This window comes from Amphichorda felina, assembly GCF_050947745.1.
Source record: "Amphichorda felina strain 45539 chromosome Unknown scaffold_1, whole genome shotgun sequence".
NCBI lineage: Eukaryota > Fungi > Ascomycota > Sordariomycetes > Hypocreales > Bionectriaceae > Amphichorda > Amphichorda felina.
In genome coordinates this window covers 3,335,168-3,360,352 of record NW_028145049.1, presented here as the reverse complement: position 1 = coordinate 3,360,352, position 25,185 = coordinate 3,335,168, and the positions used below count along the sequence as shown (strand labels likewise).

The window sequence follows — 25,185 nt, the reverse complement described above, 5'->3', positions numbered from 1 at the left end:
TCGTATGGACTCATGGCCACCCCGTCCAATCGTTGCTATGAGGCGAGCTTTTCTGACGCAAGGCCAATGGCCTCGTCCGAAACGTTACTCCTCTGCTCGGTACGGCCGTCAGTCCGTCTTTCTGTTCCTTTTCGTAATCATAGCCACCTGCGGTTTTCCCGAGGATTCCCGACTCGTCCGCCATGTCGGAGAAGTCAGAACCTATTTCCGTGTTGGGTCACAAGCTTGGTTCCCACTTCCCCTTCTTGGGCTCTGCGATACGCCATGCTCCCCGGCAACGATGAGTCTTGATTCACAATGTCCTGTCCTTCTGACCCGAGGCCGATTTTCTCAGCTTATGCGAAGTCTAGGGGCTGTGGCTTTCGACCTAAGGCTTTCGTGATGATGGCGGTGGCTCGTGTTAGCAGGGCGAACCATTTGGGAGTTGGGCTCAGCCAGGTTCCCCGTTGTGTTGTGGCACTCCGTGACCATTATCATCATCGGCTCATCTCAAGCTGTAGTTCGTGCTCGCCTAGCCATGCTGCCATACCCGATTATGTTTCCTCTGCGTGATTTGTCGGTCATCCCATATCTCTCTTCCTGCGGCAACACAGTCTTATTTTCCTCTGCCTCAGAATTACCGGGAAACAAACAGACAAACTCTCCTGGAAATAAACGACATATTTCTGGAGTGTTAGTAATAGGCCTTCCCGGTCTCCAGGGCCATGGAGCTATCAGAAGGCAATCCTCTTCTTCGACCGCACCAGTTGGAGATATCGTCGGCTCGACTCACGCCATATGTCAGCCAGACTGCCGGAACCCTCTGCGACGATGTATTAGCGGTAATCCATTACTTCCAGCTCTAGGTATACTGGTGACTAAACGTACACACGTCTCTGGTAACCTGATGATTGATTACATTTCAGGTCCGCGCTAACTGCACGCCCAAGCTTCAAAGTTGCGGTCAGCGTCGAGTCCGGAGCCCCTCCACCAGCGCAAAACATTTCCAGCGAACCTGAGAACTCAGACCCCATTACAAAGCGACGGTAGCCTGGCTGGCGATATCTTACTCAAAATAGTCGGTCCCGGAAATCAGGTACCTGGCGGGGAAACTGCCGAGCTCATAGAAGCATCAACGTACTGTGCGTTGACAAGTGTCACACCTCTTCATGCGGGCTATCCGCGACTGTGGGTCCTTGATGGGGAGTCTCAGAAACGTCTATTTTTACTGCTGCCTTCGGGGCTTTGTCTTCGTTTGAGAGTTGAGTCCTGTGACTCATCTTCATTGCGATGTCGCTCTGTCGAGTCACTTCGACAGCCGTCGTCAAAGGATCTCTCCGTTGTCTGAGAGGCGGTCTGCGATCCACAGTGCTGACCGCAATGACAGGCTAGATGGACGAATATACTCGGATTGCCTCCATGCTTGTTAGCTACGCGGACACCTCCGTTCGATCGAGATCGTATCCTTCAGCTTCAGAGCAACCCATAATCCGAGGTTCACGGTATCAAAGTTGAATACTCCGGCTCCACCTCCCTGACCGCCAGACAAGAGGCGAACGAGCTATCGAGCGCGTCTCAGATATGCCAGGACTCTTGACTCGCCGTCAAATGACTACTGCAGATAATGCTCGGAGCCGTCGATCATTGATCTCTTGCGGTGAAGAGGCGGCGTTTTCCCCCCATGCCTCCTAGGCCGCAAGATAATATCACAGAGCATACTAGGGCGACTCTGGTATACGTACCAAGGCGCAACTCGTGACCGGGGACAAGTCTGTGGCCGCGTAGAATCAGGAAAACCCCCTAATTTTTGGCGGAGTACGAAATCACGGCCATCCACGCCGCGGGTTGATTGCTTCTTTACGACTTGTCCTCGGTCCTCGTGGCTCTGCGGACAGCTGCATGGGCTCGGGGCTCACGACAGTTCTCCGCAATCAACGCTGTATTACCTGGAGTCAAACGACGGTTGTAAGCACTAACCGTGTCTGAACCGAGGGGCGGTGTCACAATGCCACCTGAGAACCAAGGCATATCACAGTTTGAGAGAAGAATGAGGGAGGTTGCGATAGGGGCGAGGCTCCCCTGCTTGTTGTGGACAACCATATCGTGTATCCATGGATGCATGTTTGAGATATGATTGCCGGAAATATCGTATGTTACCTGTCTGTACGACATTCCTTGTGTAGTTTATGTCGCTTCTTATGGTTTCAGCCCTCTTCTTGGTGCTATCTAGGCATGGGCAAGCACGCATTAGGCATTCCCCTGGTTATCTATCCCTGACAGCCACACAATTTACCCCGGACAGATATATGCCTTCCTGGTGAAAGTTACACACACGGACTTCATAGGGTTTTTGTTCCTACATGGTGATGAAGGTAGTTGGGGCGAGTGGATGAGAGTGACGGTTAAACACGGCTCCTAGCTAACTCTATGGTAGAAGGCCAGTATACCCTACGTCAGCTGTCAATCCCGGTTCTGCCCATAACCTCACATTTGTCAGGAGTTTGACGCGGTTGGCTATGAACTGTAACTGTCCTTGTAATGTGAATTGTGAGCGTTCGACGCTACTAATATCTATTGAGCCTTACGTTTGAATTCATACTTCCTTGATCCAGACCCCAAACACCACCATGGCAACTTGGCCGCCCCCTGGCAATAGATATTTCGCATGACTTGCACGAAAAATACAATTGCATATCCATGGCCCAAATGCACCAGCATTAGACACCTGTACTCGTATCCTGAAGCACCCAAACTAGGAGATTGCTCTATTCCTCTCCATGCTCGATCGTCTCCGCCCTTCACCACTCCACTCAAGACGGAACTCGTCTACTGAGTGGGGAACCCGGCCAGCTGCAGGAGGCGCTCACCCGCCTTGACGTTGGCGACCTCGTAGGCCTTGGACTCGGGGGGGAAGGTGCCGTTGGCCGCCCACAGGTCGATGAGCGGCTGCATGGGCTCCAGCTCCTGTGGCTTGAGCATGTCGAGCGCGGTGGCCGTCAGGACAAAGTGCGAGAAGCAGCTGTTGAGCTGCTTCTCAAGGTTGAGGTGGTAGAAGGGGTCGGTGAAGTGGGCCCAGTAGAGGTGGGCGTAGACGCGGAACATCTGGCGGAAGATCATCTGGCAGATGTCGATGAACTTCTCGGGGAAGCCGGATCGCTTGCCGAGCCAGTCTGCCTCGCCCGGGTTCGACAGCTGTGATAGGGGCGTTGTGGTGATGGCGGGATTGTGCGCGTACGAGACGCCGGAAGGATCGGTGGGCATGATGTTCTCGTCATCGATCTTGCCGGAGATCCACCGCTGCATCAGAGTCATATACTCGTAGGCGGGGAGTTCGACGGGCTCACGGCGGCTGTTCAGCCAGGTGAAGGAGTGGTTTCTGATCCAGTCGTAAGCATGAAAGGGTGTTTAACGAAGGGAGTCTTGTTGCTTACGCGCCGGCCGACATGCGAGGGCATTTGGTTGGGTTGCAGATGGAAGTGCCGTCGTCGTCTTTCTCATGAATGACGCGGACGAAGTTCCAAAGATTGCGATAATGCTCAACAACTGAAGAGTATTAGTTGAATGTTTCCACAAACAATCCAGAAACACCCATCTAACCTTGATGCGCAATCCACTCCCCCTGTTCGACAGTCTTGGGCCGGGCGCTCAAGGTCATAAAGTTGCCCTTGACAATGTGCTTGGCGTACTGAGGGTTCAACCAGAGGGGAAGTGGCCGCGGTAGGTGGTAGGCGGCGATGATGTCGTCGGCAGACATCTTGCTCGGGTCTTCCATGCCAATGGTCTGAGCCAGCGACGGCGAATTTGGCAACGGAGGGACTCTGGGCGCCAGGTTTGATGAGGACTGGCTTGCTTGGGAGAGGGTCTCTGGGGAGTTGACCTGGCCAACGGTGGGAGATGCCGGGCTCTTCGGCTGGCTTGGAGGTTTGGCTGAGCCGCCGCCTCTGAAGCGAGCGTTGCTGGAGCAGAGGGTCAGTATTATTGCGAGGAGCCGATCGAAGCCAATGAGTGCCGGCATGAGGGTGCAAAAGTCGGGATTTCTTCTACTGGCGCCGGCCGAGGAAAGGAATGGAGGATGGCAGCTTTGGGGAACTAGATGGACGTCCCCTTGGTTTCATTGCGACCTTGGCTCGTCTGAGACGGCATAAGCACCCCGCACAAGCGAGCGTCGAGCCAAATCGGGAGCCATCAGGATGCATGATAGTAGATGGTAGGTGCCCAAATGGAGAGAGCCGGGCATCGTGGGCTGCCCAAGCTTTTGGGACGTCACGACAGGCGTGATGGATATTTGCCTCGCGGCAGCATCTGGCCCACGAGCTCACCGTGATATGGCGGGCGGGATATCAGAAAGGACATGGTGCCTAGACGCCTAGACGCCTAGGCGGCCATAGCAATGCAGAGTGCCAGACACTTGCCCCTCATATGCACCTAGTAATAGTGCTCGGCGACCCAGTGCCCTTCGAGAGGTCAGGGTCCTCCCCTCCCCTCCCCCCCCCAATGCAGGACTCAACGTGGGGACCCAGGACCCATGACCCATGACCCATGAGTACCGTGACGACAGACAGCGACAATTGATATCGATAGTGAAGGCGAAAAGCACTAGTACTCACATCCCAGAGAAGATGTTCGACATGGCGTCGGCGCGGGCGAGGCGTCGCTACAAAGAGGCCGATAAGGGGGGCGTTGAGAGGGGCACGCGGGCTGCTGTGTTTGCTGTGTTTGGCTGCGTTGGTGGCAGCGTTGTCGAGGTCTCACTTTCGTGGCTGTGTATCCGTACAGCGTCGTCGGGTCGGGCGATTGATGCCTCAAGTCTAGTAACAAGGGAGGGCGGGCAGGAGGTGAGCAGGTGAGAGGGCGAGGAGGATGAAACGGAAGAGGTCGTCTTTGGATGAAGAGATAATGTGTCTGGAGAGTGAGAGAGAACAGGACAGAGAGTCTGAGCGACTCAATAATAAGTTGACGGGATGTGAGGGACTGAGCGACTGAGGGTGCGCCCCTCGCCTGAGCTATGGACCTCCTATGGATCTCCGATGGACCTCCTGTCCGTCCCCTGAAGGGCCCGCCGTGGGGTCTCCCTTGTAGCGGGCGTTTCAGAAGCTCTGCTCACCTGAACCACTGAAGCTGACGCTGAATCGCTGAACGGGTTCGGTGTGCCAGCATCCCGGTCCGGTATGAACACCAATCGAAGCTGTCATGCATCGCGATGTGCTGGTCATTACTCAAAGGATATTTCAGCCCGGGTTACGAGTTAAGATCATCCTTCGCTAATTGAGTCTTAGTATCGCCAATACCGTTCGTTCGTTACCTAGGTACCTACCCACAGCCCCCAAGCTCTACTCGTAAAGGTTCCATGTAAGCTTCAGTTGTGGCTGGTGCCCCGCGCCCCACTTATATCTCATTGTCGACGCCACAAACGGCTTGCCATTCAGCCTCAGTCCGACCGCGCGCGCGAAGGGGCGCCAAAAATGAAAGTTGAGCTCTCAACTTTGGCGATCTTCGACCGACATCTGTCCTTCGCCCATCCACTGCCCGCTTCCATCTTCCAATCCGCGACCGAACCTCCAAGCCACTGCACTGTTCGGATTGACATTGAAAGAAGGCAGCGACAATGTCCGACTCAGAAGACCCCATTGAGCCCATCGACGAGGGCGGCGACGATCTCTTTGGCGACGAGGGAGACGAGGGCTCAGAGGCGCCCGCATCCCCCAAGGAGCGCATCCTCGAGGACGACGACCTTGCCTCGGACCAAGAAGGAGACACGTACGCGCGATACCGCGATGAAGATCAGGCGAGGGACCAGGATGAGGTCAGAGAGAGGATAGTTGTCGACGTGACGGCGTATCGGCACCCTGTGCCCAAACCAAGCGACGGCGTTGTGAGTCTCCACTCACCCTACGAGGCTGCACCTTGGTTGAATCTTCCTGCTAACTTCCATGTGAAAGCTACGGGCGTTGCGTGTGCCCAAGTTCATCAGATTCCACCCCGAGGAGTACAACCCGGATACCTTCGAGCCCTCGGAACTCGACGTTGCCAACGCCAAGATCGAGCACCCGCAGCACGTCGCGCGGTTCCGCAAGGACGCCAGCACGGGGAGACTCCAGAGCAACACCAACATCCTGCGGTGGAGCGACGGCTCCATCACCATCTCGGTCGGGGGCGAGCAGTACGAGATCACCAAGAAGCCCCTTGCCCCCGCGCCCAACAAGCCGTACAGCGAGCTCCAGGACGCCCACTACTACGCGGCGGCGGCGGAGCTGAGCAGCAACATGCTGATGACGGTCGGCCACGTCACTGAGCAGTACGCGGTCCGGCCGAACAAGGAGGTGGGAGACGACGCGCTCAACCTGTTCACGGACAGGATGGCCAAGGCCACCAGGACGGCGGGCACCAACGAGATGATCATCCGCACAACGGTGGACCCCGAGCTCCAGAAGAAGAAGGCCGAGCAGCTGGAGAAGGAGAGGATGAAGGCCCAGCGGCGACGGGAGAATGCCCAGGCGAAACAGGACTTTGGGCTAGGCCGACCCGGACGCGGAGGCCTCTCCATCGGCGCGCTGGAAGGCGGCCGGCGCGATCGCAAGAGGGGGGCGGCCGGCTCCAAGCCCAAGCGACGCCGCCCGGAGTACGATTCGGACGACGATCTGCCCCAGGGTGTTGGGCGGCAGGAGAAGTACGATCTGGACGACGGGTTCCTGGTGGGCAGCGACGAGGAGGAGGAAGAACTGGAGAGCGACGAGGAAGATGACCTCCTGGACGACGATGACGAGGCCCCGCGGTCGAAGCGCCAGAGGACCAGGGAGCCAGACGATGAGGATGCGTCGGGGGATGAGGTCGACGCTGCTCCAGAGGCGTCGGGCAGGGCCAGGCGGCGTAATGTCATTGAAGACGACGATGAGTGAGAAGCATTTTGAATTTGAATCCAGATCTATGGGCTACAACGGCGCAAACGGGGCAAAAATGTACAACATGATATCTAGGACCTCTGTTCGAAAAAGGTGCTTTCTGGTATCAAAGGAGTCGTCGACTGGCTGATAATCTGATAGTGAGTGGTGTGGCGGTGCTTGTGGCTTTGTGGAGACCAGATGGTGAGTTGTTGAGTTGAGTTGGTGACCTCATCCCAACCACCTGCACTACCTGCACCGTCACATGCCAGATTGCTCCCCCATTAAACCGCATCTGCGCCTGGGGCGGGGACGCTTCGCCCTCTGCTCAGTGTTCAGTGCTCGCTCAACCTTGACTCGACAAAGTTGCAACCACATGCTCGAGATGGCATCCGCCCCATCCAATTGACTGCGCACGAAGCAGACGCCCATCGTGCTAGAACGAGCTGCCACCGCCGTATATGGGGTGATGCGACGCCCATCTGGTCCCTCTGGTCCCGCTGGCGCCCTCTGACCCACCAAACTGACACCCTCCCCCCGACCTTCGATGGTGCTTGTGATTGTCCCGAGGCAATGATGGGCCTATTCCTCGCCATCTGGAGAGTCATCGTCGAAGTCCTCAGCTTCTGGCGCAAGGTTCGTCTTCCTCTCCGTCTCCCACCGCTCCCTCCCCCTCCCCCCGCTGCTCACCCCAAACTATGGCCACTGCATCATGTACATTTACAGCTTGCTGACCCCCGTCAAGAAGCTTCTCAGTTGGTGCACGCGCCGCAATCCCGCCGAGCTATGGCTGGACTTGCTCCGCAACGCCGAGGCCTTCGAGGACTGGGAGGAGGCTGCTCTGCATCTCGACAACCTCCTGGGGCTTGATCTATGGTGGGTGCCGCCCCCTATGTCTCCAAGACAACAAACAAAACTTGCCGTCGTACCGCAAGAGCTAACCGCTTCCTCCCACGCGCGCAGGAGGAATAACCCTACGTCCAAACACTATGACTGGCGCCTCATCACCGAGCGCCTCAACTCTCTCATCGCCGCCCGCGAGGAGAGCAACTTCCAGCAGCTCGTCAACCTCCTCCGCTCCGGGCTCGTCCGCAACCTCGGAAACATCACCTCCCCGAAGCTCTACAACCGCTCCTTCTCCGGCACCAAGTACCTCATCGAGGAGTACATCACCCAGGTCGCCGAGTCGGTCGAGGACATTGGCGCCCTGCCCACCGCCGGGGTCACGGCCCTCGACGGCAACGACAATGCCCTTACCAACCAGATGAAGCTCGACTTCATCCACGACACGAGGCAGGCCTTTGGACGCAGCACGCTGGTGCTCCAGGGAGGCGCCATCTTTGGCCTGTGCCACCTCGGCGTCGTCAAGGCTCTCTTCCTGCGCGGCCTGCTGCCGCGCATCATCACGGGCACCGCCACAGGGGCCCTGATCGCGGCCCTTGTCGCGGTCCATACTACAGAGGAGCTCCCGGGCATCCTCAAGGGTGACGGGATCGACCTCTCGGCTTTCGCATCCAAAGCCAGGCTCGAGGCCGGCGAGACGGGCCAGCCAGAGACGCTGCGCTCGCGGTGGGATACGCTGGTGCGCCGGCTCCGCCGCTTCTCCCGCGAGGGCTACTTCCTCGACGTTACTGTTCTAGAGGAATGCGTCAGGGCAAATGTCGGAGACCTGACATTCGAGGAGGCGTACAACCGCAGCAAGAGGGTCTTGAACATAACAGTAGCTACAGGCAGCCAGGGCGGAGTTCCCACTCTGCTCAACTACCTGACAGCACCGAACGTGGTAAGTCATATTCGATTAAGTCATATTCGATTATCCCCATTTATATATATAATGTACCCGTCGTCTGACCTGGGCTAGCTGATCTGGACCGCCGCCGTGGCATCCAATGCCTCCTCCCCCGCCTTCTACGGCGAGGGCAAGACGACGCTGCTCTGCAAGGACGTCCAGGGCCACATCGTCCCCTGGGCCCCGGCCAACGCCATCGACTTCCACCACTGGACGCACATCTCGTACAGCGACCGCGACTCCCCCCTCCGGCGCATCGCGGAGCTCTTCAACGTGAACCACTTCATCGTCAGCCAGGCACGCCCCTACCTCATCCCCTTCCTGCAGTCCGACATGCACGGCCCATCGCTCCTCGAGTCGCGCAGCCGCACCACGCAGCTCTCGGCGTCGCTCGTGCGCATGGTCGGGCTCGAGATCCGCCACCGCCTGCGCCAGCTCGACACGCTGCGCCTGCTGCCCGCCAGCATCCGCCGCTTCCTCGTCGACGAGCAGATCCCCGCCGCGTCCATGACGCTCGTGCCCGAGGTGACGGCTGCCGACTTTGTACGCCTCCTCGAGACCCCGACCCGGGAGACGGTCAACTACTGGATCCTCCGCGGCGAGCGCAGCGTCTGGCCCGCCGTCGCCGCCCTGAGGATCCGCTGCGCCATCGAGAACGAGCTCGATCGCTCGTACCAGGTCGTCAGGAAACTAAAAGCCGGCGGGCTGAGGAGGAAGGGCAGCTTGCCTACGACGACAGAGATCGGGCAGTAGTGACATATGATACATGTATCAGTATATTTGATAGCAAGCTAAATCAAGTTGGTGTTTCTCGTCATGCTTTTGGGAAGTCTACGGATACATGGTGCGGATTTGGAGTGTCCACAGTATTCCACTACTACCTAAGGTAGTACTCGTATATATGTTAAGTATTACGAGTAATAGTATCACTAGTAGTTGCCCCACTCTCGACGACCGTAGTACGGGTATTAGGTACTAGTAATCCCATCTCTCATAGCGAAACTCGTACTACTTCACATCATACAACGCTATGGAGAGCATTAAAGAGAAGCTCAATGGCTTCTCATTTACACCCAAAAAGTTGCCAGAGACTTCGATAGCTCAACTTGAGCGCCTCGGTAAGCAACGCTCTGCCGTGATCCGCCCGGCTGGTGACGACCGCGCCGTGACAACGCCTCTGTCAGGCGCAACAGAAAGCATCTGAACACGCACGCACGAGCCCCAGATGCAACACGACCTTGTTGCTACTAACGCCCAACGTCGTCAGCACTACAGGCTGAATCAGGCAGGTCACGAAGCCGAGAAGCCCTGCTTCTCTTTCCTTGCTTTGGCCTTCGAGTGCCTTAGCCTGTCTAGGGGGCTCAAATACTAGCCAGAGTGCGCAACCCAATACCGTCTACCAATTGAAGGCCTCGGTAGAGCATGCAGGAGGTCTTTGTCGATGTATTTGGGATCGGGGGGGGCCTGATTCGCCCTCGCATGTTCAATTCCCTGATTTAACTCGTCTCCGCACGCCTTATGAGGAGAATGTCCCTAGTCGGTGCCCCTCCAGTCTCAATCATTCGAAGCTGATGACGCGTCATGCATGGACTTGGATGTTTGTCGAAGAGAATTTGGCTATTCGTGAACTGTTTGCACAACGGAGTTGTATGAGTCCTCGAGCCATTTCCCCTAGTTATTGATGCGGCGTAGCATCGAATTCCGATACGGTAACTGATAACAGAGCCAGGTGTGAGCAAGTCGTACGCTTGGTTCGCCAGGAGTGAATGGCGTAGCCGCTCCTGATAGCAAGAATTGGGGAACGAAGGCCCCCAATAGTCTCCAATAATGATAGGCTTATGGGATAACGAGACATGTCGCCAGAATACCGCCGGCCTTGCGCAATGGCGACCCGGCCGTGCAGTGCACCCATGCCAAAGTCGTCCAGCGGCGACCTCCGAAAAGATCCCCCAGCGATTCCGAAGGACAGATAGTTGCAGTTCGCTTCGGGTCACATCCCACATCCCAGGGGCAACCAGGCGCAGACCTTCTTCGTCACAACACGCCAGGACGCCACGTACATAGGCAGTACTCCTAGGCCAGTTGGACCATGCCATCCATGGCAGTGGTTAGCGCACATTCAATGCAGACGTGCCACCTTGGAGAGAGCTCTAGGCCTCCACAGCCCAGCTCCAAACTCCAGAAGCGCGGTCGACCCCGGGCGTCGCCCACATCGGAAGCACAGAACCTCGCTACCTCTTCGGTCCATGCAAGCATTAGCACTTCTTAGACTCCGATCCAATGGTTTAAGTGAGGCTCCCCCAAAAGGTTTCGGAGTTTCGGTTCTCGGCCGCCGATATCGTCCTTCGCTACAAGCCTGGGGCGATTCCAAGTTGGTCGTCCAAGGACTTGGAACTGCGGTCTGGTAGCAGTCGTAGGCGCATCAAGCTAACCACGCAATTAGTTCCACCCCACCCTTTCCGGTGTCAAGAAGCCAGTCCCCTAGTTCTTTTAAATCGAGCTGTCCCTCGTCTTCTGCTGTGAGCTGTTTTCGTTTTGTTTTAGCAACCGTTTGTTTCCAGAGCCATCAACAGCAACCCCTTTAGCAATCACCTGTTCTGCACATGCCCAAACACCTTCCATCACACTCAGGTCTTGGTCAAGCTCGAACTGGCCTTGCCCGGTTCGAACAAGCATATTCCAAAGCTCGAGCAAGCGGCTCAGAAAGTCAAGCACCCCTCTTCGCTGCACCACGGCCTGTAGCAAGCCTACATGGCTATCGAGGCTACCCCCATGAAACGTCAGGACACCAGCATCCTAGAGTACCTATTCCAAAGCCCCATCGAGGCCACGTCCGAGGAGAGACAGCTCCGGTACAACAAGTCCAACGACTCAGCGGCACAGCACGCTAAGGCCGGGGGATCGGGCGACGACCGGAACAAGTCTGAACCACACCCCAGCCCCGACATCATCGAGTTCGACTGGGTTGTCCTCCCCCAGTCTGCTCCATCCATCACCGACAGCGGCATCTCCTCGGGCGATGCCAACGGCCGCCGAGTCTCGCCCCTAAACGATAGCCCAGAGCTCACCGCCGACGTGCTTCGGGTTCATAACATGAAGCTGGAGAGCATGATGTCGGAAAGGGGGCTTTCCGAACGCCTTTGGGATCAGGAGGGACGCGGTAGCGTCATCGCCCAGAACGGCACAGTCACCCAGGCCTCCAACGACAGCGTCGATCTGCTCGGTGGCCCGTGGGCCCCGGCTGAGCACTTGGCCGAGTCTGTTTTCTTTGGCGTTGGGTCCTGGGTAGATATGCCCCGGCCTCCGGTGTTCGAATAGCACGCCCGTGTCGCGCGATTTCATCAGCCCGTGGTAATATTTCGAGGGCTGCTCCTGCTCAACTCAAACAGAGGTGCGATGATAGGAGGACGGAGTGTTAAGTGAGGGGGATGTGGAGGAGGATACGTTCATCTGGCGGTGAGACAATAGAGGAGAAGCCCTCTACGCAGTGATCTAGGCCCACCGCCACCGTCTACCAACACTATCCAAACTAGTTGGCGGCACGGAAACCTCACGGAACCATGGTTTCCAGTGGGTTTGTCGTTTTCAGGAGTTTGCGTTCGGGTCCATTGATGTGGCGTTCTAAAAGCGCGGTCTCTTGTGTTCTTATGTATTTTTGGCCCGTTTCGAGCTCAGAAAGGTTCAAGCCCACTTCATGGCGTCCCATGTTTCTTAGATAGGTAGGTATGCTGTATCATTTCGAAGTCTGGCAGGTTGGGTGGCCAGATACAATGAGTGGGAGTCAACTCATAATGTCCTTTATCCTATACATGTATATTAGCACTAGAAGTAGCTCGATCATAAAACAGAGAATAGTCCCACAAAGTACGTTGGGTTTATTATATTATGAATGGGGTAGAAATTGACTTAGGCATCTATCAGATATCGATGGGATGGGAGTCGTACCTTCCATGTTCATATCTGGTATCATATTATACCCCCCTTTTGTGCCGTTCCTTCCTCACCGGCTCTCAGGCAATCAATCAGACACGTGAGGGACAAAGTATCACCGTCGTACCTTCCAATCAATCTGACGAGAGAAGCGGCAGAGACGGGGAGCAAGAAATAATCGGAAGGTGCAAGATTGCAGCATTGTGTCACTGTCCCGTCACTGGTCCACCAACACGCGGAAACATCCAAAAGCAATCTCCTTCAAAGACAGCAAACAGCCCAATCCCTTCAGCGATGGCGTCTGGGTAGCTTGCCAATTGGATAAATCACAAGGGTCGTTGCATGAGGGATGGGAGAACGAAATGATACTTAACAGAGTAGGTTAGTACTAGTGTGGGTCTGCAAGTCAAGACTCGTGTGCTTGCTTCAAGCCCTTCTCTGGTTCTCTCCAGACTCCACTACGACCATCGTCCCCCGGGATCCCGTATAATACGATACACCACCCCACGACCCGCATCCTCTATGCGTCTTGCGAAGAATCCAAGGTGCGGATCCTTGCATGAGATCGCCAATCTACTCGTACCAAATCGCTGGAAGCGACACGAGGCTGAGACCCGCCATTACCATAGCGCCACGTGAGACAACTGGAGACACAAGGTGTCTCTGCGGCTCTCCCACATCACAATACTTTAATAGTCTGATACATGTTCTGTTGAAGCAAACTACAGGTATCGCGCGCTTATCGCAGGTTTCCACTGTTGGCTGAAAAGCTGTACAAACAAAGTCATGACTAGCGAGTAAGTTATGATTATGTTCGACCCAAACGCCTTCTTCTTCGCAACGAAAACAAGGCCACTGGCTCAAAAAAGGGCCTAAATACTCCCACCCCCTCCATTAAAAAGTTTATGCTAAAGCGGAAGCCCAGACATGGCCTACTACCCTCGCACATCCATCCCATCTCCTTCAGCTTAGTTCAGGAAGAACAGACCGGCGGCGGCGGCCACGATAAGAGTCATGGGGGCGCCGAGGGAACCAGCAGCGCCATCGGGGTCGGGGATCTCCGAGGTCTGAACCGTGTCGTCGTTGTCGGTCTTGGTGGCCTCATCTGGGACAAAAGTTAGCAGGTGTGCCGGAGAAATGCCATAGGAAACAGGAGTAGAATAACTCACCAGACTCCTTAGTGGTGGCGGCTGAGCTGCTAGGGGTGGTAACCGTGGAGGCCTCAGTGGTAGTAGCAGCCGACGAGGTCTCCTCAGTGGTCGTGGCCTCCTCAGTGGTCGTGGCCTCCTCGGTGGTCGTAGCCTCCTCGGTGGTCGTGGGAGCGGCGCTGGTAGTAGTCTCCTCCACGGTGGTAGACACGGCGGTGGTGGTGGGGGCGGCCGTGCCCTCGTACTCAAACTGCACGCTCCAGTTCTCCTCCTCAGTATCATTATCAATGATCTGGAAGGTGTAAGTGTCGGAGGGGATGTTGTTTAGGATGACATCGTAGGTGTCTCCATCAACCGAGGCTAGGGTAGACAGAAGTCAGTCAATCGGTCCGAGGTTACAAACACGCGGGGGGGAGGGCGCCCGTAAACCTACTGGTCAGGGTCTGGAAGTCCTGGAGATCAGACTTGGGGCCGTTCTGGAGGACAATGGTGCAGCCATTCTCACAGCCGCTGAACTCGAGAGTGAAGGGCTCGCCCTCCACAACAGTGAAGTCGGTGTTGTGGAACTCGGGCTTGGCGACGGCCAGGGCGGCCAGAGACAAGAGGGTAACTGAGTACTTCATTGTGACGGTATTGTGAAGAGCTGTTGAAGATGGATGGGTGCTGGAGTAAATGTCGAGAAGCGATCAAATATGCGGTGTTATGGAAGAGCAATTCGGTGAGCGAGTGTTGTATCGGAGAAGAGAACTGGGACTGTGGGACGACTAGAGTCAGTTCATGAATGCGCCAAAAACAGATGCTAGGCAGGCGAAGCCGGGGCAGCCCTCTGTCATTTCCCAGGCACACAATCCAGGCAATGGCAACCGTGAATGGGACGCGCTGGCAGCAGCTGGTCACCAACGACGAAAGCCATATAAACGAACAACTGCGCGCCCAATGGGCAATTCCATCAGGTCCTATCCGGAAGTCTCCACTCCTAACCGGAGCTAACGGGCAGGTGGAGAGCCCGGGAAATGAGAGGAAGCATCCAGTTGTGTCGCGCCTGGTGGTGGGCAAGGACAGAGGACGAAGGGGTCTTGGGGGGGGAGGGGAGGTCACTTACATGGCAATGAAAGAACGAATGTGTGTGATGGAACCAGGAAGCACCAGGATGGCGCCAGAGAGGGAAGACGGAGGTATTCAAATACTACTGCTCCTGGGGACCTGTAATCTTGAGGTGCATGTCGCCCCGGGGCCAAGCACACGCGCTTCTGCTAGTGGCGTTCGTTGGTTCCTCGGTGGCCGCGGTTGGGATGGACTTGTGGGTGCTGGGGAGGGTGGTGGAGGCCTGTCAAGGAAGCTTGGCGGCCGTGTTTCCTGTTGGAAAGAGGAAACGGCCGAGTCTCCGAAGCTGCCATCCATCACGAATCTCCTCAACCAAAGGACACACCCAGAACAAGACCAGGCCATTCCAGGTGCATCCAGCCTGAAGGCGCAGCACCATGCTCAAAACCCCAACTCACGCAGCGCCTCCCGCAGCGAAAGATGCGCCCGGGAGGCTAGGAGTCATTGCGATTGCTAATTTGATAGGGGTGACATCGTCGGAAGACATCAGTTACGCTGTTCGACGTAGTGCGCTCCTCTAGTGTCTTCAGCCTTCAGCCTTCAGCCCTCGCCAGCAATCAGGCAATTGGTGCATGTCTCGGACGCCTGAGCACCTCAGCACACAGGCACCTTGTGAGTCGTGATAGGCAGATTGGTGGGCCCTATCCGCGCACTGCTTAAATCCTGCAAGGTCCGGTTCCCCCGGTTGCTCTTGCAGTTTTTGACCTTTGTTGCTGCGCTTCGGTGCCATCCATATCGATGCATCCCGTCCCCCAATCCCTCCAAATTCAGCTAAAAATGCCATGTCTTAACAGTGCCACTCTCGCGCACCTCTCAATCCAAGCGACGCGCAAGAGTTGCCCGAAAACCTTTCCAAACACGGAGCAAAATTCGTGAAGGGGGTTGAAAACCTGAATCATCAGAAGACTTGACAGCAGCCACGCGGCGGTCGGGCCAACCGCAGCGCCAAGGATGGTCTGTGGCGCTCGAGGCCCCGCCCGGTTATTGGCCGCCTGTGCCAAGAGGGGAAATGCTGTCAATGCACCCTCCCCCAGAGGAACTCTCCGTGGCGCAGGCCGCGCAGCCACCCGTTGGACCTCCAGGCCGATTGGGACTGCCACTCTTTGCCCCAGACAAGCTCCCATGGACCCCAGGACTGTTCTTTGACAGTTCTTTATGGTACTACGAGTGTTGATTGGCCCCAATAATCTCGAGATTCTTCAGCCTTGAATCCTCTATTTCTGTTGGTATTGATGGCTTGCTAGGAGTCACCCCTCCATCACCAGTAGGTAGTACTCATAGTACTAGCCGTACGGAGTATGTACCTGTATTACTACTAAGTAGTAGTATTATTATTCGCAGTAGGTATATATCCAGGCCTCCATACCTAGGTATGTGGCGTCATCGTCTCAGTATGCAGGTCAATTCCTATCTTAAACGCGGTTTGCTGAGCCCCACACATCGTCGATCTGGTGCAAGCTGTGCGGCTCGAGGTTTCTGTTGTTTGAACTTGGTCTGTCTTGAGAAAGGACCTCCCACGATTCTACCCAAGTTTGAGATCACAATGCTAGACACTTGCGGATCCTTATTATAGCTCAGTTCGGGCTCCGATGCTCCACGGAGTTCGTCCATGCGCCAAGAATAACTAGCCGTGGCAACCAAAATTGGCCTCTCCAGAAAGCCGGGGACTTAAAGGAGCGTCGGCATCTTGGTCACCCGTGAAACACTTTCCTTGGTGGTCTAAGACTCATCCATTATGACTGCGGTCACTACTACTAGTACTAGTACTGCTCCGTACCAACCATGATAACATGCATGCCGCCAATAGTGCAGCTATCTGTAAACGACTCCCATTCCCAATCAATAATCTTCGCCACTTGCACCCCATGTGTGTGTTTCTTTCCTCTCTTGTTCGCTTGCAACTTGCTTATAGTAGACGCATGTGCTGAGTACCGCCATTTTTCCCAACTCAATCGTGCTGCCATTCCATTCCCGACAATGCAAAAGTATATTAGATAAAGGCCTCCAACAACGCAAATCGGTGACACATGTCCCCGTCTAGTGCTCCAGGAGACGGAGACTGCCCTGCACCACCACGTTCTCGAGAATAGAGCCGGGAGGGATATCAATCGTCTGTCCCTCCGTCGCCACAATGATGACAGTACCCTTGAGGGTCACGCCCCGACCGAGGTTTACGGCACCCGTGATGGTCAGATGGTCCAGCTCCAGAACCTTGGGGATGGAAGGGATCCGTTTCTGGAAGTCGGACACCTTCTTGAAATCGCCGCCCAGCTTAATAAGCGGGGCATCGCCGAACCGAGCAGCGCTCATCTGGAGCTGACCATGCTTAAGAGTGTACAGATCCGACTTGACTAGCATCAGGTCCGAGCAAGTCTTGACCGGCAAGAACCGGCGGCGGGGCACATTGACACCGTGTGCGTTCTTGAAATGGCGGATCGCAGCACCCACCGCCGTCTCGAGCTGAATGATGCTAATGTCCGACTCGCCCTTCTTGTCTCCGGGGATCGTCTTGCCGTTGGGGATAATCTCCATCTCCAACTCGTCATTCTCCACCACACGCTTGATGGCCTTGAGGTTGAGCCAGATGTTGTTGGTGTTGAAGTACTTGAACTTCTTGATCGACTTGAACTCGTTGGTGTGCTCCTTGGGGACCTGCGCAATCTCCAGCAGGCGCACTGAGCCTTCATAGTCGATGATGGTGCCACCCTTAACATCGGCCTTGGTCTTGTTAGTCAGCTCCATGATGTATTCCGACTTGGTCTCCACCATGTGCTGCAAGATGCGCAGGTCAACAACGGCGCCCAGGTTGTCAACGTTGGACAAGAAGACAATCTCGATGCCCCGCTCAATAAGCTTCTCGAGGATACCCGAGTTGTAGAGCGACTCGAAGACATCACCATGACCAGGTGGGTACCACTCGTTGATGGGCGACTCGAAGTCCTTGGGGACAGGCAGCAAGGAGTCCTTGTAAATACGGGGGTAGCGGGACTGGTTGAAGGTGAGGATGTCGACGTTGTGGCCCTCGTACTTCTTGATGATGGCCGCGGTGTCGTCGTTGGTGTTGAACGAGTTCATGAGGATAAAGGGCACGTTGACGTTGTAGGTGCGGTTCAGGAATTCAATCTGGCGCACCGAGAGGTCCAGGAAGGACATACCATCTCGAACTTCAATGACCGACTTGGGGCCAACGCAGCCCATGGAGGTACCGAGACCACCGTTGAGCTTAAGCACAGCGAGTTTGCTGAGGAACTGCACGGACTCGGAATTGGCGAGGTCCTCGTAGTCGACAACCTGTCCCTGGGCGGGGGGAGCGATACGGTCCCAGTCCCTGAAAATTCTATGAGCGGCCTATCCTTGTACGTCTTTTGCCTCTTTGGCTTGGAAGGGAGCTTACACGGCGTTTCCCTTAGCCTTGTCGTTCAGGTAGCGGCGGAACAGGGCAAAGAAATTGTCCATCTCGATGTCGAACAGCTACAACATGTTATGGTTAGTAAACCTGCAGAGGCTTGGCGCGGCCGGCGAAACTTGCTTTCTTTTCTTCGGGATCCTTGACCGTCTCGGCAAGGTTGGTCAGGGAGTTGCGCATCTGCGCGGCGGCGACATTGGTCGAGGTGTTCTCGAACGCCTGTGCATCTCTAGTTAGCGGGTGTGCTTGAGACGTGGGTGATCGGTGACCCATGTTCAGCCATGGTTCTGGTGTCGTTGAGGGGAGATGTCATTGGGAGGTGTAATTAGATAAATCCTGGACCTCCTGAGCTAGAGACGGAGGGGCGTCGGGCGTCCGAGCGGTTCGTGGGGCACTTTGGGGGGCTACGGAAGGCGGTCAACTCAAGCATTGACGATGAGGAGTAGGATCCAGCAGCTTCCCAGGGCTTGTTTGAATGGTGCCCACAGTGGTATGCGAACAAAGACCAGGGCAGCCAGCGTCGGCTCGCTGTTCTTTATCCAACCCCTGATCGGCGCATGCGAGGACGCATCAAGAGCACTGCCGCTGTGAAAGGAAGCTCTTTAGAAGCAAACCTAGACATCCAGAGGATTCCAGTTTCATACCCGTGGGATATCTTCCCGCGAAGGCAGCTAGAGTCCGACATTGGAGCTCGGGCCTGTCTTCCGGAAGGTGTATGGTCATGTCGAAGAGGAAGGGTGTCGTGAAGTACGAGCTCGTTTGGTGGACGACGAAGGGGCAGAGAGAAGAGAGGAAAAGGGGGCGGGCAGACTTACCATGTGGCTGCGAGACTTCCCATGGTGCCTCTGGAAATTGGAGTCCTGGTCATCGCTGTTGTCACCAGGCTTGAGGCGCGAGGGCAGGGCGCTCTTGATCGCGGAAGCCATGATTCTGAGCTTTTCTGAGCTTTTTCAGTAATTTGATTGTTGTTATAGCAAGAGTTCGGTGTTGAGAGACTCGTATCGGGTGAAGGGAGGAGTAGAATCGATGGAGCCCGAGCTGTCGAGAGTGGAAGAGTCGGTGACGAGGATTTTGGCAGAGGGGAATGAACGGTGGGGAGTATGGATTATGTATGGATCGCCCAGACAGCGGTGATGCGATGCGAGGAGAGAGCGGGGCACTAAAACCAGCTCAATCGATAGGAGGTACCTCGACCAGGGTATGGGTTGGTTGGTCCAACGACAGACAACTCGAGAAGCTGCAACGTAGAAGAGTGACGCCAGCAAGCAGCGGGGTTCTGAACTTTGCTGTCGTTCTTTTCCTTTTGTTTCACGGTTTATCTGGTCTGTGTTGAGGTAAAACAGGGTTGATGTTTGTTTTGACGTCAGGAGCTCGCAATGGCGGCGGCGTCCTTCTTTCCTTAACCACAGCTTTGGGGGGGAGGGGGGCCGCAAGAGCTTCAGGCAGCGAGCAGGTACATTGGTCAAGTCCCGTACCTGGGATTTGGAATGTGAGCAGGCGTAGACGGGGCAACGGTGACGGGTCAGACGCTGGGCGGGCAGTTGAACTGGAATGAGGGCCGTTTTATTGCCCCCTAGCCATGGTCGTGATTGCCGCAATTTCCAGTTTCATAGTTGCACAGTCTGGATTCCAGATTCACCATGACGCCCATCTGAGCCATCCCCTGGCTCCCCTCGCCTCCCCCACCATCCACACCATCCACATCCACCAACCCGCCTTGGCCTGGATGGCGAGCTGCATAGTGTGGCAACGGCGCCGCCACCAACCGGAGCCGATATCTCAACGTTAATCCCAGGCCTCATTACCAGAACGATAGGAGTATTGGCCGCGATATCACTGCGCGGCCGAGTGACTGATCGACCCCAACTCTCTCCTTATTCCGCGACTTGGGTGGCACCAGATTGCGCCGTTGTGGCAGGCCATCCGTGGAGCTACGCTAATGCTACGCCAGAGCTGCCTCGATTGCCCGAACCTCTGCAATCGGCCATCACCGATCAACTTGCAAACCTGCCGTCTGCACTGCTGCAGGCTTGGGGGGGACTGAAAAATTTCTTCGCGACTGGTCAGCCTGGCCAAGTCGGTAGGTAAGTCTAGGCGGCTGTCGATCCGGGCAATGCAATCTACATACGAAGTACGTAAGTACGCACTTGGTACAATGGTCCCCTAGGGGTGGTATCGAACGGCGAAGCCGTCCCAAGCTATGATCTAGACCAACAAACATCAGGCAGTGCATCCCGGCATCATCCACCTCAACGTTCTCGTTGAGTCGGTCAGGTTCGCTTGAATCAGGTCCTCCATTTCTTTTTTTGTCGCCTGTCTAATTTCACTGGTTTGAGATTCCGTCGCACGTGGGGGCGGCATTGGTCCGTTGTGGCTTCAGGTAATAATATATTAGCAAACCGTTGAGTCCGTACTTGGTGCTCGTATCCATCATTTCAGATGGGTAGTACTCAGGGGTTTCAACGAGGTGAAGCAAGGGCTGTTTGAGTAACGTATGATGCTTCATTATACCGACCGTGCTACGTACCTGGGTAATGTAAGAGTAAATATTGCCAGTTCCCCCTTCATATCATAAAGGCATCCTAATTTTCCCTCTGTGCTAACCGTCACTTGGGATACTAATGCTAAGGCCCCATGTCAAGCCACACCCCCGAGACTATGCATAGGTGGCTTAGCCTTCTAGACTTGTACGGATTTGTACACATACGTCAGAAGAATTTTCCAACATCAACTTGCCAGAGCCTCGATTACGAGCTACGGAAACATGGCACCCAGAATCTCATCGCAAGAGTCTGAAGTCCAAATGCCGAATTTCCCCATGATGGCACGGGCACCAGGGACTCTGCCACTACTCGTATAGAGGCATAAACCGTCCATTCCGCCCGAGAGCGGCCTCCACTGAGCAAGCCCCACTAGATCCCGCCGATTCAGGCGCTGCTTAATTTGGACTCGCGACGAGATGACAGCTCACAGCAGCTTCCCGACTCCATATCTGCCGCGAGCGACGCATCAATATTTATCATTCCACCCGTCGGCAAGTCCAGGCCTCCAACTTTAGCAAACGATGGGCAGCACCGACGCCGTGCCGTACTGGCACGTTAACGTCCCCGAGGCCGAGCGCACAGCCTCGTGCCCAACCTTCCTCGCTAACCTCACCGACAAAGACCGCCAAATCATCGCCACCTCGGACCGCGACTACCACATCCAGACCTGGGACGAGGTCCGCCAGGTAGTCCACGACAACCGCCTGGAGCTGTTCCAGCGCGTGCCCTCGGAGCTACGCCGCTACAAGGCCTTCACCTGGAGGCTCGCCCGCGACTACGGCAGCGTGACGAACTTCATCCTACGCGAGCGCCTAGGCTGGCAGGCCCCCGTGCGTCCCAGGGGCCGCCCCTTTGAGTTCCCCGACGACGATGTCAAGATCCTGCACAACGACTGGCCGTACGGTATAGACCCCCGGATCGTCCACCTGGTTGTCTGGACAAAGTTTCCCCTCGACGAAGATCCGCAGACGAGCGACCTGACAGACGAGGCACGGAGGCAGATTGGCGACTTCATGGCAGATACCTTTTTCAAGCACGTATCAGAGAGTCAGGTGAGTCTTGTCTAGGAAATGGGGGGCTCCTCCCAGAAACCGGTAAGCTTCCGTGTTGACGTAGGAGAGAAGGTGATATGGTTCAAAAACTGGGCCGCGCTCAAATCGGTCAATTCCGTGGAGCACTTCCATGTCATGATGTTTGACCCGGATCCCGAGTTTGTAAAGCTCATCACCAACGGAGACGTCCCGCAATGTCAAAAATCAGACCCTTGATCGATGCGATCGCCCCGAATAGAATAGCCCTTGGCGGTTACACGGGTGTCGGTGGTGGCTTGGCTTTGAACCCCTCGGGAGTACCCTCGCAAGCGATTCTCCGCATGAACCCCCTTTGCCCACGAGAACCATACTAGGACGATGAGTCGCCGGGATTCTGGTATCCTCCCCAGATTACTATTCGGTAGCCGTAGTACTAGAAGCTCTTAGGTCACACGTGTCCACGCTTAGCTGCACGCATGGAGCATCGGCCAGGGGCACGGCAATGGGCTTCTCCAGGCTTATCCTCAGCTTCCACCCCTTTTCATGTGGAAGCGGGTACCTGGCCCGTAGATAATCGTCCATCCTGATGCACAGCTCGGTAGCGAGAGCCTCGAGTGTCTCGAATGAAGACTCTGTCATGGTCTAGCCAAGAAATTGCTTTGTTAGATCCCTGTGGGCTGGCGACATGTCGTAGGGCAAAAACACTCACCTTGGTGATGACCTGTTCCAGCGGGCTGTAGCCGTCTGCGTTTTCCACCCACCTGTCCACCTCGACGTTGGCCACAACCATCTGGGCTGCCTGCCTCTCGTTGTCGTTCACCCCGATGAGCGTCGGCACCCTCAGATGATGGAATTTCAGGGTGACGGCCCGGGATTTGGGGACCGCTGGACCGGCAGCATCGGTGGGCATGGGAGCCGAGCCAATGAGGCTGACTCCGGTCCCAAGCAGCGACGCCTTGGGTAGATGGATCGTGACCTTGAGGTGCCGTGTCGAGGAAGCCTTGAGAAACCCCTCAGGCTCGCCACTACCTCCCCTCCCGAGCAGCTCCCACCCAGTCAGCCCCCGCCAGACCTCGCCCAGCACATCGGCCAGCGACAGATCGGCATCCCGGCCCTCGATGCCTCTCAGGATCCGCTGGATCTCCTTGCTCAGAAGCCCGTAGTGGACGGTATCGGTGTCGACCACGTCGCCCGAGGACGATGCGCTAAAGGGCCGCGAGAGGTCCACCTCGACGGAGATGGACACGGGCTGGGGTCTCCGGGGCCGGCCCCAGGCGTCTTGGGGTCCGGAGATGGTGGAGATGAGGTTATCAACGCGGATCGTGGCCGAGGGCTCGCCTGCGGCTGCCCGGGTCTCCCAGCTGGTCGTCAGGTTCATAGTCGCGATGGTTGTCCCCGCCATCATGGCTCTCGGGTAGCTTGGTAGCTAGTATGTGCTGTAAATGGTGCCGCCCCGGGCTCCTCGCGTAATACCAGTGGCAACGTAAATGGCCTTGGTATGATTGGTTGTCTGATGAGACAGGACTGGACGAGTCTCTGTTTTGACTTGTACCGTGTTTGAGTTGAAAACTCGCAAGGTGGGGTTGGCGGGATACAGTATCTTGATGTCGGATACAGCATTGCATTATTCACGCAACGATTGTCTTCACATACCAGTTCAAGTATCTACGGGTAATCGAAGAAGATTAGAAGAAAAAAAACAGTCTTTCTTTGGAATTTTGCCTTTCACCTTCCTTATTTCTGTGTGCTATTGTCATAAGCACCCTTCAATGGAGCTTGGCCTGTTAACTCTCAGAATGGTAGCGCGAGTACTATTGTCCAAGATCAGCTGTGTTGGCACCACGCTCACAGATACCACGAAATAAAAAAGTAACGCGGGAAAAGCCCAAGGCTTGTTCAAATAAAACATTTCAACCTGCTGGCTCCAAGTTCTCATCCACCGCCCACTCACAAGAGCACCCTGCCTAGACAACAGATGGAATTGGTGGTCCTACCCTATACGAGAGCGGTTCTCATCCTCGACAAGGTCCCGTGCTTCTGCCACGCAACTCGTGTTTGGGTTTTATGAGTACGAGTATGAGAAGATGGTGCTTGGAGCCGTTTATGCCGCGCGTGACAGCGGCATGGGCGGGTCCGAGTACGACGAGGCGAATATTCGTACCTATTCCACGTCCCGTCTCACAGTGAGCCGGGTCGCGTTTTCAGCTGCCGTGCCATGCCGTGCCGCGAACTCATGCATCTCATGCACCTCACACCCCCGACCTGACACGGAGGGACGAGGGTAGTGGTAGTAAGCAATATTCGCGAAGAAAAATGGAAGCGATGGAAGGACCTGGGGATCTTCCGGACCGGGGGGCCCGCCTTATCGCGACCGTACTATCACGGTGTGGTCCTCACCTTGGCGGCGTGGAATGCATCGGAAGCCAGCCTCGAGGTTGCCGTGAAAAATAAGCCCGAGATGAGGCTTTATCCCGTCCCGTGCGATGGGGCTGTTGGGACTTTGGGGGAGAGTCTGGGACTTTGGGACCAACTCTGGACCTGCCGCAACTAGCCCTGCATGTTGCATATAATACCTTACCGACTGCAGAGGAGAACAGTTGGGTTTCAGAGCTCGTACCTGAGTCTGCGACGGTTGTCACAAGCTTCGCCCAGACCTCGCCCAGACCTCGCATTGGCCTCGTGCAGACCTCATGCAGGCCATGCAGGTCGTACATTAGCCAGCCCTGTGAATTCGCACAGCTGCCAATCAATTTCCCTTTACGGTACACACGTCCGCGGCTGGCGCCGTCTGGAAAAGTGATTCCAAAGTTCCAGCGTTGTATCCCGAGGACAACGGCCAGCCACGCCCCTACTATGTACTTGGCCTCTCCTGCGCTTCACCAGCGAGTGTATTTTACCCTAGAGCACCGGATGCACGCCTGACGGTGGGATGCTCATCGAAATTTCCGTGAGAACTTGCCAGCATGTGTATATGAACATGCTCGAACATACAACCATGTAGGAGTCCGTATGCTGTTGACAGATCGCCGAGTGGCGGGGACCGTGACTCCGATGAGATGCTATCATACGAATCATAATGATGGCCACTCGGCGTTTGGTCTTGAAATTGACCCATCTGCTAGGGCTGATATTGACATTAAGACCCAGCCGGCGAATCTGGTGACCATTGCATTGGTAACACACCGTGCAAATCCTGACGTGGATTTGATGACTTTTACGTATCCGTACTTGGCAGAGTACTAGCTGAATTCGAGACCACGTGCTTCGGCTTGAGGCGCTGGTGGTGCTGTCTTGGCCACGTAGTGTCGCCGTCGCCCGAGCTCGGCAGTTGAATACATGCAGACATGGCCATGCCACTTTCATCTTTGTCCTAGGCA

General features: G+C 55.8%; 8 protein-coding genes across 8 annotated transcripts; 4 read left to right on the top strand and 4 right to left on the bottom strand.

The window, feature by feature from the left end:
* Window positions 1-2,805: 2,805 nt before the first annotated feature.
* On the bottom strand, window positions 2,806-3,751 carry MOB2_1 (Mob1/phocein; the record flags this gene model as incomplete). Its single annotated transcript, XM_083190564.1, has 3 exons — window positions 2,806-3,355; window positions 3,411-3,522; window positions 3,577-3,751. 3 exons carry the CDS (start codon window positions 3,749-3,751, stop codon window positions 2,806-2,808), a joined length of 837 nt encoding a protein of 278 aa, XP_083054423.1.
* Window positions 3,752-5,584: 1,833 nt separating this feature from the next.
* Window positions 5,585-6,875, top strand: ACO1O0_001070 (Paf1-complex subunit LEO1; the record flags this gene model as incomplete). Its single annotated transcript, XM_083190563.1, has 2 exons — window positions 5,585-5,851; window positions 5,919-6,875. 2 exons carry the CDS (start codon window positions 5,585-5,587, stop codon window positions 6,873-6,875), a joined length of 1,224 nt encoding a protein of 407 aa, XP_083054422.1.
* Window positions 6,876-7,430: 555 nt separating this feature from the next.
* Window positions 7,431-9,399, top strand: TGL3 (triacylglycerol lipase; the record flags this gene model as incomplete). The annotated part of the gene is made up of 3 exons (XM_083190562.1): window positions 7,431-7,493; window positions 7,603-8,640; window positions 8,719-9,399. The coding sequence occupies 3 exons, from the start codon at window positions 7,431-7,433 to the stop codon at window positions 9,397-9,399; spliced, it is 1,782 nt and encodes a 593-aa protein (XP_083054421.1).
* Window positions 9,400-11,397: 1,998 nt separating this feature from the next.
* Window positions 11,398-11,964, top strand: ACO1O0_001068 (uncharacterized protein; the record flags this gene model as incomplete). Its single annotated transcript, XM_083190561.1, has 1 exon — window positions 11,398-11,964. One exon carries the CDS (start codon window positions 11,398-11,400, stop codon window positions 11,962-11,964), a length of 567 nt encoding a protein of 188 aa, XP_083054420.1.
* Window positions 11,965-13,544: 1,580 nt separating this feature from the next.
* Window positions 13,545-14,347, bottom strand: ACO1O0_001067 (uncharacterized protein; the record flags this gene model as incomplete). Its single annotated transcript, XM_083190560.1, has 3 exons — window positions 13,545-13,681; window positions 13,746-14,084; window positions 14,158-14,347. 3 exons carry the CDS (start codon window positions 14,345-14,347, stop codon window positions 13,545-13,547), a joined length of 666 nt encoding a protein of 221 aa, XP_083054419.1.
* A 2,518-nt stretch (window positions 14,348-16,865) lies between these two features.
* Window positions 16,866-19,160, bottom strand: UGP1 (UTP glucose-1-phosphate uridylyltransferase; the record flags this gene model as incomplete). Its single annotated transcript, XM_083190559.1, has 4 exons — window positions 16,866-18,156; window positions 18,223-18,299; window positions 18,325-18,453; window positions 19,050-19,160. 4 exons carry the CDS (start codon window positions 19,158-19,160, stop codon window positions 16,866-16,868), a joined length of 1,608 nt encoding a protein of 535 aa, XP_083054418.1.
* A 2,138-nt stretch (window positions 19,161-21,298) lies between these two features.
* Window positions 21,299-21,844, top strand: ACO1O0_001065 (GIG1 family protein; the record flags this gene model as incomplete). The annotated part of the gene is made up of 1 exon (XM_083190558.1): window positions 21,299-21,844. One exon carries the CDS (start codon window positions 21,299-21,301, stop codon window positions 21,842-21,844), a length of 546 nt encoding a protein of 181 aa, XP_083054417.1.
* A 378-nt stretch (window positions 21,845-22,222) lies between these two features.
* Window positions 22,223-23,213, bottom strand: ACO1O0_001064 (uncharacterized protein; the record flags this gene model as incomplete). The annotated part of the gene is made up of 2 exons (XM_083190557.1): window positions 22,223-22,450; window positions 22,518-23,213. 2 exons carry the CDS (start codon window positions 23,211-23,213, stop codon window positions 22,223-22,225), a joined length of 924 nt encoding a protein of 307 aa, XP_083054416.1.
* Between the last annotated feature and the right edge of the window lie 1,972 nt (window positions 23,214-25,185).